The 12976-nt window shown below is 45.5% G+C and overlaps 1 protein-coding gene across 4 annotated transcripts in view; it reads left to right on the forward strand.

The window, feature by feature from the left end:
- LOC144798592 (uncharacterized) overlaps positions 1–12976 on the forward strand; it is a 352559-nt gene that overhangs the window by 39250 nt on the left and 300333 nt on the right. For all 4 annotated transcript variants that reach the window (XR_013603574.1, XM_078669548.1, XM_078669547.1 and 1 more), the window contains 2 exons: positions 10500–10529; positions 10706–10816. Coding sequence is in view for 3 of the 4 variants with exons in the window: in XM_078669548.1 (XP_078525674.1) it covers positions 10500–10529; positions 10706–10774 (99 nt within the window). In the remaining variant the exon portion in view is untranslated. The remainder of the gene's footprint in view (positions 1–10499; positions 10530–10705; positions 10817–12976) is intronic.

Here is a 12976-nt window from a genome sequence, read left to right on the forward strand (position 1 = left end):
CCTGCAATTCACAGTATATGTATCCTGGATGTGTTTCCCAAAGAGGAGTCCCTGAGGATGGGTAAATAAAGGAAAACTTCCAAATTACCTATAAGAATACACCCGAAGGAAAAATGGCAGGGGCATATTCTATATACTGGTAATGTGGTCCGACGTACCTTAAACAAGGATTTAGTGGTAGTGCAAGTTTATTCAGACATGAAATCCGTGGTACATTGCACCCTCTCGATGCAGGTAGTGTTAAAGAAAATAACTGGCAGCCATATCCTTGCCGGTATTAATAAGATACCTTTGCCTAATAAAAAGGATCAAAGGAAAGTGTGTCATAACAAGTGAGTAGACATACCCCGTGGTGAGTATTTAAAAGATGCCCACAAACGCAGATGCTCGTACCTAGCGTAATTGGCACTGTACCGCTAATTGCAGCAGAACATTCAGTTAGTTACGTGCGCTTATCTCTGTATTGAACAGAGCTCCTTTCGGCGTGTACGCTGGAGACCTAATGGCCTGCAGAAGAACACACTTTTATATAGGCCTGGGAGCGGAAACCGTTGTAGGAATGTACCCGCTCGAAAGACATCGGCCATCTTGGAACGATAAATTCAGTACCCCGCTTAAAATAGAGGTTAAAAGTGGGCAATTCATCAGCCCCGAGGTGTGTTAATGTAGAGCTCAAGGGTCGTGGTTTATTGATCAGCATTATGCTCGATGGGCTAATGCATAGTAGTAAAACAAATGCCGTTGGCCATCTTGGAGTGTGTAATCTCCGCATCTGGCTTAATACCAGAGATCCTGATGGGCAAATAACGGCCCGAGAAGGAGTAAAGAACATATCAAATTAAAGCGATTTGTAGCTGGGTGCATCCAATAATAATCTGAAAATATAATTTCAATTACGGCTATGTGCATACAGAGAAAGGTTTGTACAAGGAAAACAATGCTGATGCCCCCATGTAATGGTGTGTCCACAGCAAGTTTAGGAATATAAAAGAGAAAAATGTAATAAAACGTAATAAACGGAACGTGGATGAACCATCCCTAGGGAAACAAATCCATCTGGATATAAGTTACCTGAAACAATACATTTTTAAATATTTGAATCCAAGAAAAAAGGGTGTTTCTAGAGGTAGAGTTCTGAGGCAACATTAAAGGAGAGTCAGGGGAAAGGGATTCCTGAGTTCAGTGTGTGCTACAACCGTCTAAGTAGAACAGTACAGAATAATAGTTATCATAAATCTAAATAACACATATTATATGCCCACAGAATCTACATATACAATCTTGTGGGTCACCTTAAGATAGTTAAACATACACAGTAAGTACATTGGTGCCAGAGTAAGCATATCGGTTCAAGAGTAAAGAAGAGAGGTTTTGATAGTAGAATCCTAAATTCGAGGCGACAGGAGAACAGACATAAGGCGCATGATAGATGGTTAATGAACAATTGAGCTCCTCAAGTGACAGCCTATAGTGATAAGTAAATCAAAACCATATTAGGATGTGTAGTCCTAGGTAAGCGTATGGAAGCAGACTTCAAAACTTCGGTTCAAACTCAACAGTAGTAGTAAGGTAGAGATCACATCACAAACAAGTCAGAAGACCACATGGAGATTATGGTACTGAGTAAATAGATACTGTTTCAATTTGGTAACATTACACCTCATGTGGGGACCGTAAATGCTAGTCCCCCAAAAAGTAGTGTAATTTGTGGTCTGTGTTTAGACCCATTTCCACACTTCTTAATCCAATACTACAGCCCCTGCCTTGAGTGTGGGGTCAATTTGATGTAATACTGAGAATAGCATACGCAGATTGTGAGAAGTCGAGCGTGCTGGCAACACCAGGCTTGGAAGTAGGGGTTGTAGTCCAGCCACCACTATTTTCGCCAGGATTTTAGTGTCAATATTTACGAGTGATAATGGCCTATAGGATTCACAGCTTGATGGGTTCTTCTCTGGTTTCAACACCATCAATCGGGGCAGCTTTTGTTTGTTGTATGCTTCCACATACATATCATGGAGGTGTGATGCTAATAGGTCAGCATATGTTTTATTGAATTCACAGGGAATTCTGCCCAGCCCCGCTGCCTTGCTGTTTGGCAATGTGCGTATTGCTTCTTTCGCCTCCTTAAGCGTTTTTGGTTGGACCAGGAATTCCCTCTGTCCTGGGGAAAGCCATGCCAGCGTCACATCCTCGAGATAGGCTGCAATTTCAGTTGGTGCTGCATCCGCTCTTGTATAATAGATGCTAATGTGCACCTGGTCTGACTCCCTCTCCATAGGACCTTGCTATCCAGTGTCTAGACATATGTTTCACTTCTTGCTCTGCTAGTTCATTATACTAAAAAATGTGCCCTCTCATCTCTAACATACTCGGTTCATGTCGCACTTCGTAGCCTTTCTCCAACTGTGCCAATTTACTTTCTATGTTTTTCAGTTGAGAGCAGAGTGAACGGAGCACCCTGGCCTCTAGCTCCATACACTCTCAATGAATAGTGATCATAAATGCTTCCCACAATGTTCACCTCTCCTCCATGAGCCCTCATTTTCCTGAAAATATCTTATAATTTCTGTTCGTACAACGTCTCTAAAAACAGGGTCTAGTAAAGAAGTGGGCTGCAGTCACCACTGAAATGGTCGGTATACTTGTGCAAGGAGACCTAGGGCCAGATGTAGGTCGGTCGGTAACGGGCGAAAATTGGTATTTTCGGCCGTTACCGACCGGTAATTGAGAAATGGTATGTAGGGCCCTGAATTTTACAGAATCGGTAAATTTACCGATCGGTAAATTTACAGAATCTGTAAAATACCGAATCGGTATTTTTACCGATTCGGTATATTTGAGATGTAGGTGGGACTCTTCTGAGTCCCACAAGCCTTACAGAATCGGTATTTTACCATCAAATCCAATTTGATGGTAAAATACCGATTCCGGTGTGCATGCACATGTGTGCATGCACACCTCTGCCATATGACAGGCAGACCTGCCCTTGGGGCATGTATGCCTGTCACATGGCACCCGAGCCTATTTTTGGGGTGCCAGAGGGTGTCAAAGTGACACCCCCTGCACCCTTGCTAAAATCGGTAATTACCGATTCTGTAATTACAGAATCGGTATTGCCCATTGATTCCTATGGGCTTCACAGCCCATAGGAATCAATAGGAAATACCGATTCGGTATTTCCAGATTCGGTAAATACCGAATCTTAAAGATTCGGTATTTACACATCTGGAAATACCTACATCTCCCCCCTTCATATTTACCACTTCTTAAATACCGAATCGGTAAAATTCGGTATTTAAGAAGTGGTAAATAAGAATTACCTACATCGGGCCCCTAGTTCTTAAAGGCCCGGTTTATGGTCTGACAATATGTATGGTAAATACTGTACTGCTGGAGTCCATGTACACACCTCCCGTGACACCAGCCAGTAATCCAGGTGGGACCATGAGCTGTGTACTGATGAGATAAATATCCGTTCCTTCCTTCGCATGAGGGTGCAGCGTCCTCCGTATATCTGCAATCCTGTATTCTGTCATATTTTGTCTAGTGACTTGTGCTGAGGGTTTACCATGCCAGCCTGTGGAGGCGGACCGATCCATTGCGGTATCTAAATATGTATTGAGGTCTCCCCCTCCAGATCACCACCGTAGGGTACATTTTATACAGGCCTCCCCGGAGATTGACATAAATCCGGGGTTGGGTTCATATACATTGATTTTAGTCACACTGGTGCCTCTAAATATTCCCTGCACTATAATATACCTTCCCATGTCATCTCTTTCGCAGTGTGTAAGTGTGAATGGTGTACCCTTTTTGACCCGCAACAGTACTCCCCTAGAAGAAGAGGAGTAGGATGAGGCCACCTGCCCCCTGCCCGTCTCGCACCTATCTTCAGTTCGGTAGCAGTGTGCTTCTTTTTTTTTTTATAAGCAACTTTTATTGTTTTCACACTCAAATTCAGCCACATATTGCAAAGCATAAAGCAAAGGTATATACAAAAGGTAAGACTTTCCCGATGTACAAATCTGGCAGGTTACAAAATAGTATAGGTGAACATTTCCATAACTCTAAATCAGTCCCCTCAGCCACTTCCCCCACACCCTGCGATATTTCTTAGGACAACCACGTGCTTCATACAATGTTTTCTCCTGCGCGGCGCACCAGTCAACCCCGCTCCGCCATCGTCCAACACTCTGCGAATACGGACATATCCAGGGGGCAGCTATGTCCCTTTTCGCCACAGCCAATGCAGTTGTGACAAACAGTTTTTCATTCCTGGACCCGTCCAGCCCATCCATAATCCCCAGAAGTGTGTGCCTAGGATCATGGGGGACCACCCACACCAGCACCTCCGTAAGCTCTTCTTCAATGTCACCCCAGAACCGCGTCAATTTGGGGCAAGCCCACACCATGTGGAAGAAGTCGGCAGGATTATGTGCGTACCTGGTGCATGCAGGGTAGGGGCGGAGTCCAGCCCAATGAAGGTGGGCTGGAGTCAGGTAGGCAGCATGCAAGTAGTATAGCTGGACCAAGCGAAGTCTGGCGGAAGCAGTAATAGTCCCCTGGAGGCCATCAGGGCATCACGCCAATCCACCTCATCCAGAGTTCCCACCCATTGGTGTCGGAGTCGGTCGAGCGTGGTCGGGGTATTTTTAATTAGTATGCAGTAGATACGGGAGACTGCCCCCTTCCCCAGATCCCCTGCGCCTCAGGCGGGTTGTGATCAGGGATCCGTGTGCCCACAGAGAGGTGTACATGGAGGGCGTGACGCAGCTGCAAATATTTGTAGAATTAGGACTGGTGCAGGGAATACCGGGTCCGTAGGTCCGCAAAGGAACGCATATGGTCGCTCGCCCACACGTCGCCCGGTTGAGAGATCCCTATAAGATCCCAGGAGCGAAAGCCATGTAGGCCACTTACCTCCTTAAGCCAGGTGCCATACCAGAGGGAGGTGCACCTGGTCAACTTGTGTGTCCACTGAGTGTGCCGCAGCATGGCCCGCCAGGCAAGGAGCACTGAGCACGTCACGTCCGGCAGTCGGGATGGAATGGGGTCCCCATGAAGCATGGCTTGGATGTCAGTCAGTGGCAACATGTGCAGTTGAAGCCTGTAGGCCGGGTCAGACCACCCCCCATTAAACTAATCATGTACGAAAAATAACCATGTTGCCAGGTAATACAGATAAAAGTGAGTCATCCCCAGGCCTCCATGTAAGGATGGTATCCTACAAGTGTTTAGGGCAAGGCGAGCCCTCCCTTTCCCCCATAGGAATTTAGAGGCCATACTGTCTAGCTCTCGGAACCAGTTCCTGGGGAAGCAGAGGGGGTTATTTTGAAGGACGTAGAGGAACCTTGGAAGAATCATCATTTTATACAATGCAATTCTCCCCATGGGGTTCAGAGGTAGCGTCTGCCATTTCGAGAAGTGTGCTTCTTGCAGCAATGCTAACTGTATGCAATGGCGGGCTAAGTATGCCAGCACCTACCTCACCTTCTTGGGATTATTGAGTCCTCACACATTCTATGTTAGTAATCTAGTGTAGCCTGCCGGCTTCGACATGTTAGTCATTTGTGCAACATCCACTGGTGTCAGTTTGAACACCATGCGCTCACCACTAATTGTCTCCTGTGTGCTCCGTAATAAGGCTGCAGATGGTGGTCTGTAGTGCGGATAATCGTCGGATTACTGTGCCTAGTCAGCAGAGCTGCACTAGGGTGCAGCCATCTTGCCATGAGCTCTCTAGCACCCCGACTGTTCATATCTTTATGGAATAACTCTTTCTAGTTGGGTTTACACATTTCTCATTGGCAAGATATCATATTAGTCCTGTCCACAATAGCCAAGAGAAAATTTAGCAGTTGTATATGATAGACACATGCTGAATGCCTACAACCCAGAGGCTGGCAGCGAGAACAGTAAGCAGTAAAAGGCTATTTATCCAGAGTATGCATTAATATCTCAGCCTCTTTGGGCCAAATCTTGTGAAATGAAAGGAAGAATGAACATCAGTCGAATACATTTACCAACATAAGCAAAGAACTTGAAAATAAAAAAGGAGAAAAAGTCCACTAAAAGGAAACCCTCCCACCCCCCCTAACTCCTCCGCACCATTGTAGTTTTCCCCTTACGCACTTTCGGAAGGCGCTGCAGTTTGTTTGTTATCATCTTTATTAGGTGCCATTGTGATGGGTGGTATCTGTAAGGCGAAACATTTTCAAGAGCTTAGGGCTGGTCACTTCTCTAAACTCTTTGCTGAGTATAGTGATAAAAGGCTTCCATAAATCAGGGTATGCATCTGCTTTATTCTCTGCTATCATAGATAGACACGCCATACCCAGTACCGACCACAGTCGTCTCAGCCAAGCTGCGTAATCTGTGACTCTGTCTGTGCCCCAGTGGTCCAACAGCTCCATTCGTGCGGCGTTCAGGGCTAAAGCTATCTGCCTTCCTCTTGGAGAGCGCAAGGGAAATGTTAGAGGGTTGGGAAGCCCTATGAGAGTGTCGGCAGGGAAGCGTGGGATATAAGTGTTAAAAGCGTAATTTATGTCTTGGAGTATCTTGTCCCAATATCTCACTAATTTGGGGCAGTGCCGTAGAAGATGCACTAGTGAGCCTGTCTGCCCACATCCCCGGCAAGAATAGGCTGGGCGGTCTTTGTTCCATTGATTTAATCTGGCGGGTGTTAGATACCAGTATGTAGCTACCTTGTATGCTGCCTCCATGCCCGGAATGTCGTGTACTGTATGGTGAGAGCTGAATTATATGTCCTGCCACTCCTTGTCTGTGTGGGTTCTGCCCAGCTCCAACTCCCATCTAAGTTGCCCTTTAGTTCTCGTGTGAGAAGAGTCCTCTGAGAGGAAGGCGTACAGTTCTGTTATCAGGTTTGTGTCGTCGTCTTTAGTAATGAGCCACTTTTCAAACTGTGTTAGGTGTCGGGAAGCCCCTGCTTTCATCTCTGGTGAGGTTACCCAGTGTTGTATTTGATTGTATAAAAAGTAATCAGATGTCGGGGATCTCGTAGTCTTTCCTAAGCTGATCAAAAGGAATGATTTTGTTCCGATCAAATAGGGAGCCCACCCTTTTGCATCCCTGCTCGCGCCACCTTTGCAACGGCTCCGATTTACACCCTGGAGGGAAATCTGGGTAATCAACCAGAGGGGTCATCGGGGAGGGAAAGGATGTGACACCAAGGCGAGTCACCGTGGCATCCCAGACCCTCAGAGTTGTCACCGTTACGGGGGAGGAGTCTTGGCCCCATGCCCTGTGCTTGCGCGGGAGCCAAATCTCTCGCCAAATGTTGAGTCCTGCGACAGTTTGATCCATAAATGACCAGTGTTTCTCCGAGAGGGGCCACATCTATTCCAGTATGAACCATAATTGCGATGCCTGAAAGTATTGTGAAATGACCAGGACCCCCAGTTCCCCCACAGTTTTGAATTTTGTTATTTGCGTTAAGCGAAGTCGCGGTTGTTTCCCACCCCAAATGAAGCGATTGATAGCACGCTGAAGTTCTGCAATGTGGCCAGAGGTGGGGTTACGGGAATAGTTTGAAAGATGTACAGTATACGTAGCAAGATTGTCATTTTGACTGCAACAATACGACCTGCCCAAGAAAGATCCGCCCGTGCCCAAATGTCTGGAGTTTTGTTAGTCTGCTCTAGAAGTGGACTATAGTTAGCTTTCAGTGTGTTAGCCGGTGTGCGCGCTAAGAAAATACCCAGATGTGTTATGTGATTGTTAGCCCTTGAGATTGGGAATTGTCCAACCAGGGCCTCCACTGTAGCAGGGGCAGTAGATAGGTTTAATATTTGTGACTTGTGCAGGTTGAGTTTGAATCCTGACACCTCACTGAATCTGGAGAACTAGCCCACCAAGGCCGAGAGTGAGGTCACAGGGTTTGTCAGGGACAGTATCACAACATCAGCATATAGACTATTAGTATGTGTATTGACCCCCAAGCGAATCCCGGAGATCAATGCATTATCTCTGACTCTTTGGGCCATTGGCTCCATATAAAGAGCAAATAGAAGGGGGGGAGAGCGGGCACCCCTGTCGAGTTCCCTTGCTTATAAGGAAAAGTCTGGAAGAGTATCCATTGACCCTAACCGATGCCCTGGGCGTTTTTTTTGATAACCAACTTTGTTGATTTTCGTAAGAGACATTCGCAAGAAGACAAAAGATCAACAGCAGGTTCAGATCTCAGCGCATATGAGAGACATAGTGTCCTGACGGCATTATACATGACCTTGGTGAACAATAAGAAGCAGCATAGCACCCACCACATCTCGCAAGTGACCAAAGAGAGCTCTAGTCTTCTATCACCCCCACCCATTTACCCCACATCTTGCAATACTTCTTCTGACATTCCCTGGCCTCATACAGGGGCCGCTCCTGCGCTGCTCACCAGTCCACCCCCCTACAACACCGTGATATGGCGGGGGCCGTTAAATGCAGCCAATTCACCGCAATGTCTCTCTTGGCCACCATCATGGCTGTATTCAGAAAAAGTTTGTCAGCTCTAGAGCCGTCCAGCCCTTCAGTGATTCTCAGGAGTACATTCAATGGGTTCTGAGGTACTTCCCAGCCTAGGACCTCACTAAGTTCCCCTACCACTTTGACACGCCCTCACCGTGCATATCCCACCAAACGCCTCCCTTCCTGAATTCAACCCTAGACTCGCTGCGCACCCCCTGGGAGGGATGGCTGGGTCCCCTAGAGGAAGCAGACTGGCAAGACGCTCTCATGGCTCCCAAAACTCTGACCTCCTCTAAGCTACGCCTCATCCAATTCTACTATCTTCACACGGAATACCTCACCCCCACGCACCTATACAGGGCATGACTAAATCCTTCCCCTGACTGTGCACGATGTGGCCACGCCTCGGCTGACTTTTATCACTTGGTATGGTTGTGCCCTGTTCTCGATTCATTCTGGGCCCGTGTGGAATCAGAGCTCATGCAGACTTTGGGGTGGCTTGTCCCCCATGATCCCATACGCCTTCTCCTGGGAGTATTTGATGGCCTTGACTGCTCTAGAGCCGATAAACGCTTCCTGGGCAATGAGGTTGCCGTGGCCAAGCGACATATTGCAGCGGCTTGGTCACAGGCCAAACCCCCTACTGTACGTAAGTGGCGACCGGGGTAGACTGGTGTGCGGCCTAAGAAGAACCCCTCTTTGACGCCCGGGGTTGTCCTGAAACATTTGAAAAGGATTGGGGCAAGTGGCTAAACTTACTGTTCTGATTGCTGTGAATTTTCTTCTCCTGTCTTGCTACATTGCCCTTTCCCACGAGATGGCTTGTTCGAGGGCCTTACACTTGAGCTGGGTCTCCTGTTGTCTACTGGTGATGGTATTTGATACATTGTATACGCCTATGCTATCTCTGTATGTTTTGTTTTCCTCAAATGCTACTAAATTTGATTATAAAAAAAAGTTCCCCTACCACTGATTCCCAGAAGCGTGCGATCACAGGGCAAAGCCATACCATATCGAAGAAATCGGCCTGTGGGTGGTTACAATGTGGACAGGATGCCCCGGGGCGGAGCCCAGCACGGTGGAGGCGCAGCGGTGTGAGATAAGCAGCGTGTAAGTAGTATATTTGGACCAGGCGAAGCTGCGCTGAGGCGGTGATTGTTTTGGGGGCCATTAGTGCATCCCTCCAATCATCTTCTTCTAGAGACCCATGCCATTCCTCTCATCTTTCCCTGAGCCGTGTTAGCGTATTGGGGGTGTTGTTCGTGAGGGAGCGGTAGATATGAAAAATTCCCCCTTTCCCCAGGTTGCCAGTCATGACCTGGGCTTCAGGCGGGCTATATTCAGGTATTGTCAAAGGATATGGTGTTCTCTTGCCATGACTTGTACAGGAACAGGCTGGTTTCTCTTTTCCCAACTCCACCTCCAGGAGACTCAGAGTCCGTTATCAGAAAACTTGACTCTCTAGGATCCCAAAGGGGGAAGGGGGAATTGGATAAAATAACAAACAAAGAAGAGGCTGCTCTGGATCTGTTTCTTTTCTGCTTCTTCCAATCCGTCTGTCGTTCTGGCGAATCGTAGAAGTCCTAATGCAAATATGAAGAAAGATTAAACAACCTCCCTAGCTCTTCTAATAACTTAAATTCTATTTATCAGTTTCCTTACCTAACAGACCAATAGCTGTGCTACTCTTCTTCTCTTACTAGCTTGTCTTTTCTACTCTTAGCTCCAGGATTTGTCTGTAAAATATATATATATATATATATATATATATATATATATATATATATATATATATATATATATATATATATATATATATATATATATATATATATATATATATATATATAGCTTAGTTGTCTATGATTAGCGTTTCCAATCTTTCTATTTTTCTCTCTACTCCTATTCTTACCTCCTATTATGAGCTCTGAGATCTTGCAATGCTTCCTGATGTCTTATTTATCTTTTTCTAGATGTTAATAAATTCTTTAACATTAAACAATTGTTCTCTTGTCTTTCAGGTATCCAGAAGTCGTTACAATTTATTCTGTGTAAGTACCTTCTTGTCTCTATTCTTATTTTTTCAGCGGGGAGACTAAAATTGTACTGTCTTTTAACTACTTAGTTTCTTTCTCTCAGATATTTACTGCCAGCACATTTACTGTCTCATTCTTTTTATATAAATTCACTGTATTGACTTATCTGTATTCTTAACTTATTCTTGCAGGAGCTACACAGCGGTGAAGTTTCACCTCGAACCTCCGACCTCAAGGCTCCGACAGATGGAACTTGGTGAGAAGTCACTTAGCACGCACCTCTCACGGTTCAGGCTTCACAGGTAACTAGGGAAGTGTCCGTTATAGAAAAACACTCTCTACTCAAAATAATAAATGCAACGCAAGCTTCTAACTAACTCTGGTGACAGGAGCGCTAACGGACAACCTTGTCCCTCAGGATTATCAGGTGAAGTGCGCAGCAGTATTGGCTTGCGCGCTTCACCTAGAGTTCCACACCTGAAATCATAACAACAACTAGACCGCTAACTCGTAATCCGAGTTGGCGGCTATCTTGAAATTCCGGGGACACTACTGAAGAGGGCGTTGCCTCTATCCAAATGGGAGAGGACTAGGGCTTGCATAGTTGTTCGGAAATGGTTTTCCAGGAGACACTGCTTCACGTTTTTCAAGAGGGAGTTGGACCTTAGCTGTACTGGTCTACCTGGCGGCAGCTTGAATGAAAGGTTTGTGTTGACCGTGAATTCCATACATTTTGCATGGTCTGCAACTGGGTGGTGAAGCCAGCTAGGTTTGGTTTGAGTAGGAGAGCCACGCTTGAATCTAAGGTTGTTTAGTGCTGTTGGCTAGCATGAGAAATTAGCTCTTTGTAGTGTTAGCTTCAGGTAGTTGGCAGCTAAATTGGATGAGTTTGAAGTACAATTTGCGCCGCTGTTGGGTAACACATATGTTTGGCTGCATCTTGATGCTGCAGTCTGCTAGAATGAATCTGTGGGGGTTCCATGCAGAAGTTAAAGGTGATAGGAGAGTTGTGGGGTACTCCGCGGAAGACCGGGGTGTCTGTGAACATGTGCAACATATTTGTATGTGCTGGCACTGGTTGGAGGTGAACTGTTTCATGATGGGAAACAGCCACTACAACGCGGCCGTTTCCACGCATAACTTAACCACGCATGCATTACAACGCATGCGTGGTTACAACGAGTAACCTTTACCACGCATACCTTTACTACGAAATACGTAGTAAAGGCATGTGTGATAAAGGCTAAAAATAAAAAAAAGTGGCTTGCGGGGGTCTGCCCCCCCCCCCAAAAAAATAAAGCGTGAAATAAAAGGGGGCTTGGGGGGGTTTCCCCCCCAATAAAAAACGGACCGGTTTCAGTTTCTATGCAGAGGCAATCTGTGTCGTTAGAGGGAACAACGTGCTACGTCAACAGGGAGAACATTGAGAAGAGCCGACAAGGAGAGGGAAGGGGAATATTAGATTTAAGTAAAAAAAAAGAGGGTCCGATTAAAGGGTTAAAGGCAGAGGAGGGGTATTTGTAAAAAGGGTTTAGGGTGGGGGAATAACCTTTACCAAGAGTATGCCCTTACCATGCATGAATTTACAACGAAAATTGTTGTAAAAGTATGCGCGGTAAAGGAATATTCGTGGTAAAGGTTATGCGTGGGAAAGGCATTCTATTGTAACGCATGCATGGAAAAGGCATGCGTTACAACGGAATGCGTAGTAACATCATACAACCTTTCATGATAGTGCGCCAAAATCCCATGCATGTTTTCATGGTGTTGATCAGAGATTATTGGCCAAATGTTTTTGAAAGCTTCAGAGAGGTCAGTCAGGACCAGGAAGCATCAGTCATTCCTGGAGTTTGTGGAGGTGGTCAAACAATTATAACCAAAAATTACCATGAACAACAAAATGGGTTTGATCATTACTTTTAACTAACAGAGCCCTCTCAGGGGATCTCCATTGATAATTATAAGCACTGAATAGTTCATGTGGGAATCCCGGGGCAGTTCTTTCAAATTCAGTCACATCTACTCACCTTCCTTCGGGAAGGCCAGGAAACACATATGTGACAGACATATTACATTTTTGCAGCCTTAAAAACAGTCTATATTGCCAGTATTCATTGAATTACCTTGAAATATTTGAAGGAAAAAAGGGTCATAGCCTTAAAAATTGCTTAAGCAAAAAAGGAAAAGTGATCCTTTAAATGCCTCTTTCGCAAACGCTTTTTTATTTCTAAGAAAGCTACGGAATAATATATAGCAATGTAGCCTGTATCGGCTGCATCATTGAAACAATGTAAAAAGGACTCTACTCCTTAAAGGGTCTTCTGAACTCCAGTGTCCCATCATACCCTGTAGATGACAGTTTACTCAGTTCTTTTTGGTGAGCGAATCATTAGTATACATGTATTATCTCTTCTGTCGGGAAGTAATTATAGCTTGTTTTTAAGGCTGCACAAATTTAATAT

Source organism: Lissotriton helveticus, chromosome 12 (genome assembly GCF_964261635.1).
Source record: "Lissotriton helveticus chromosome 12, aLisHel1.1, whole genome shotgun sequence".
In the NCBI taxonomy this organism is placed as follows: domain Eukaryota; kingdom Metazoa; phylum Chordata; class Amphibia; order Caudata; family Salamandridae; genus Lissotriton; species Lissotriton helveticus.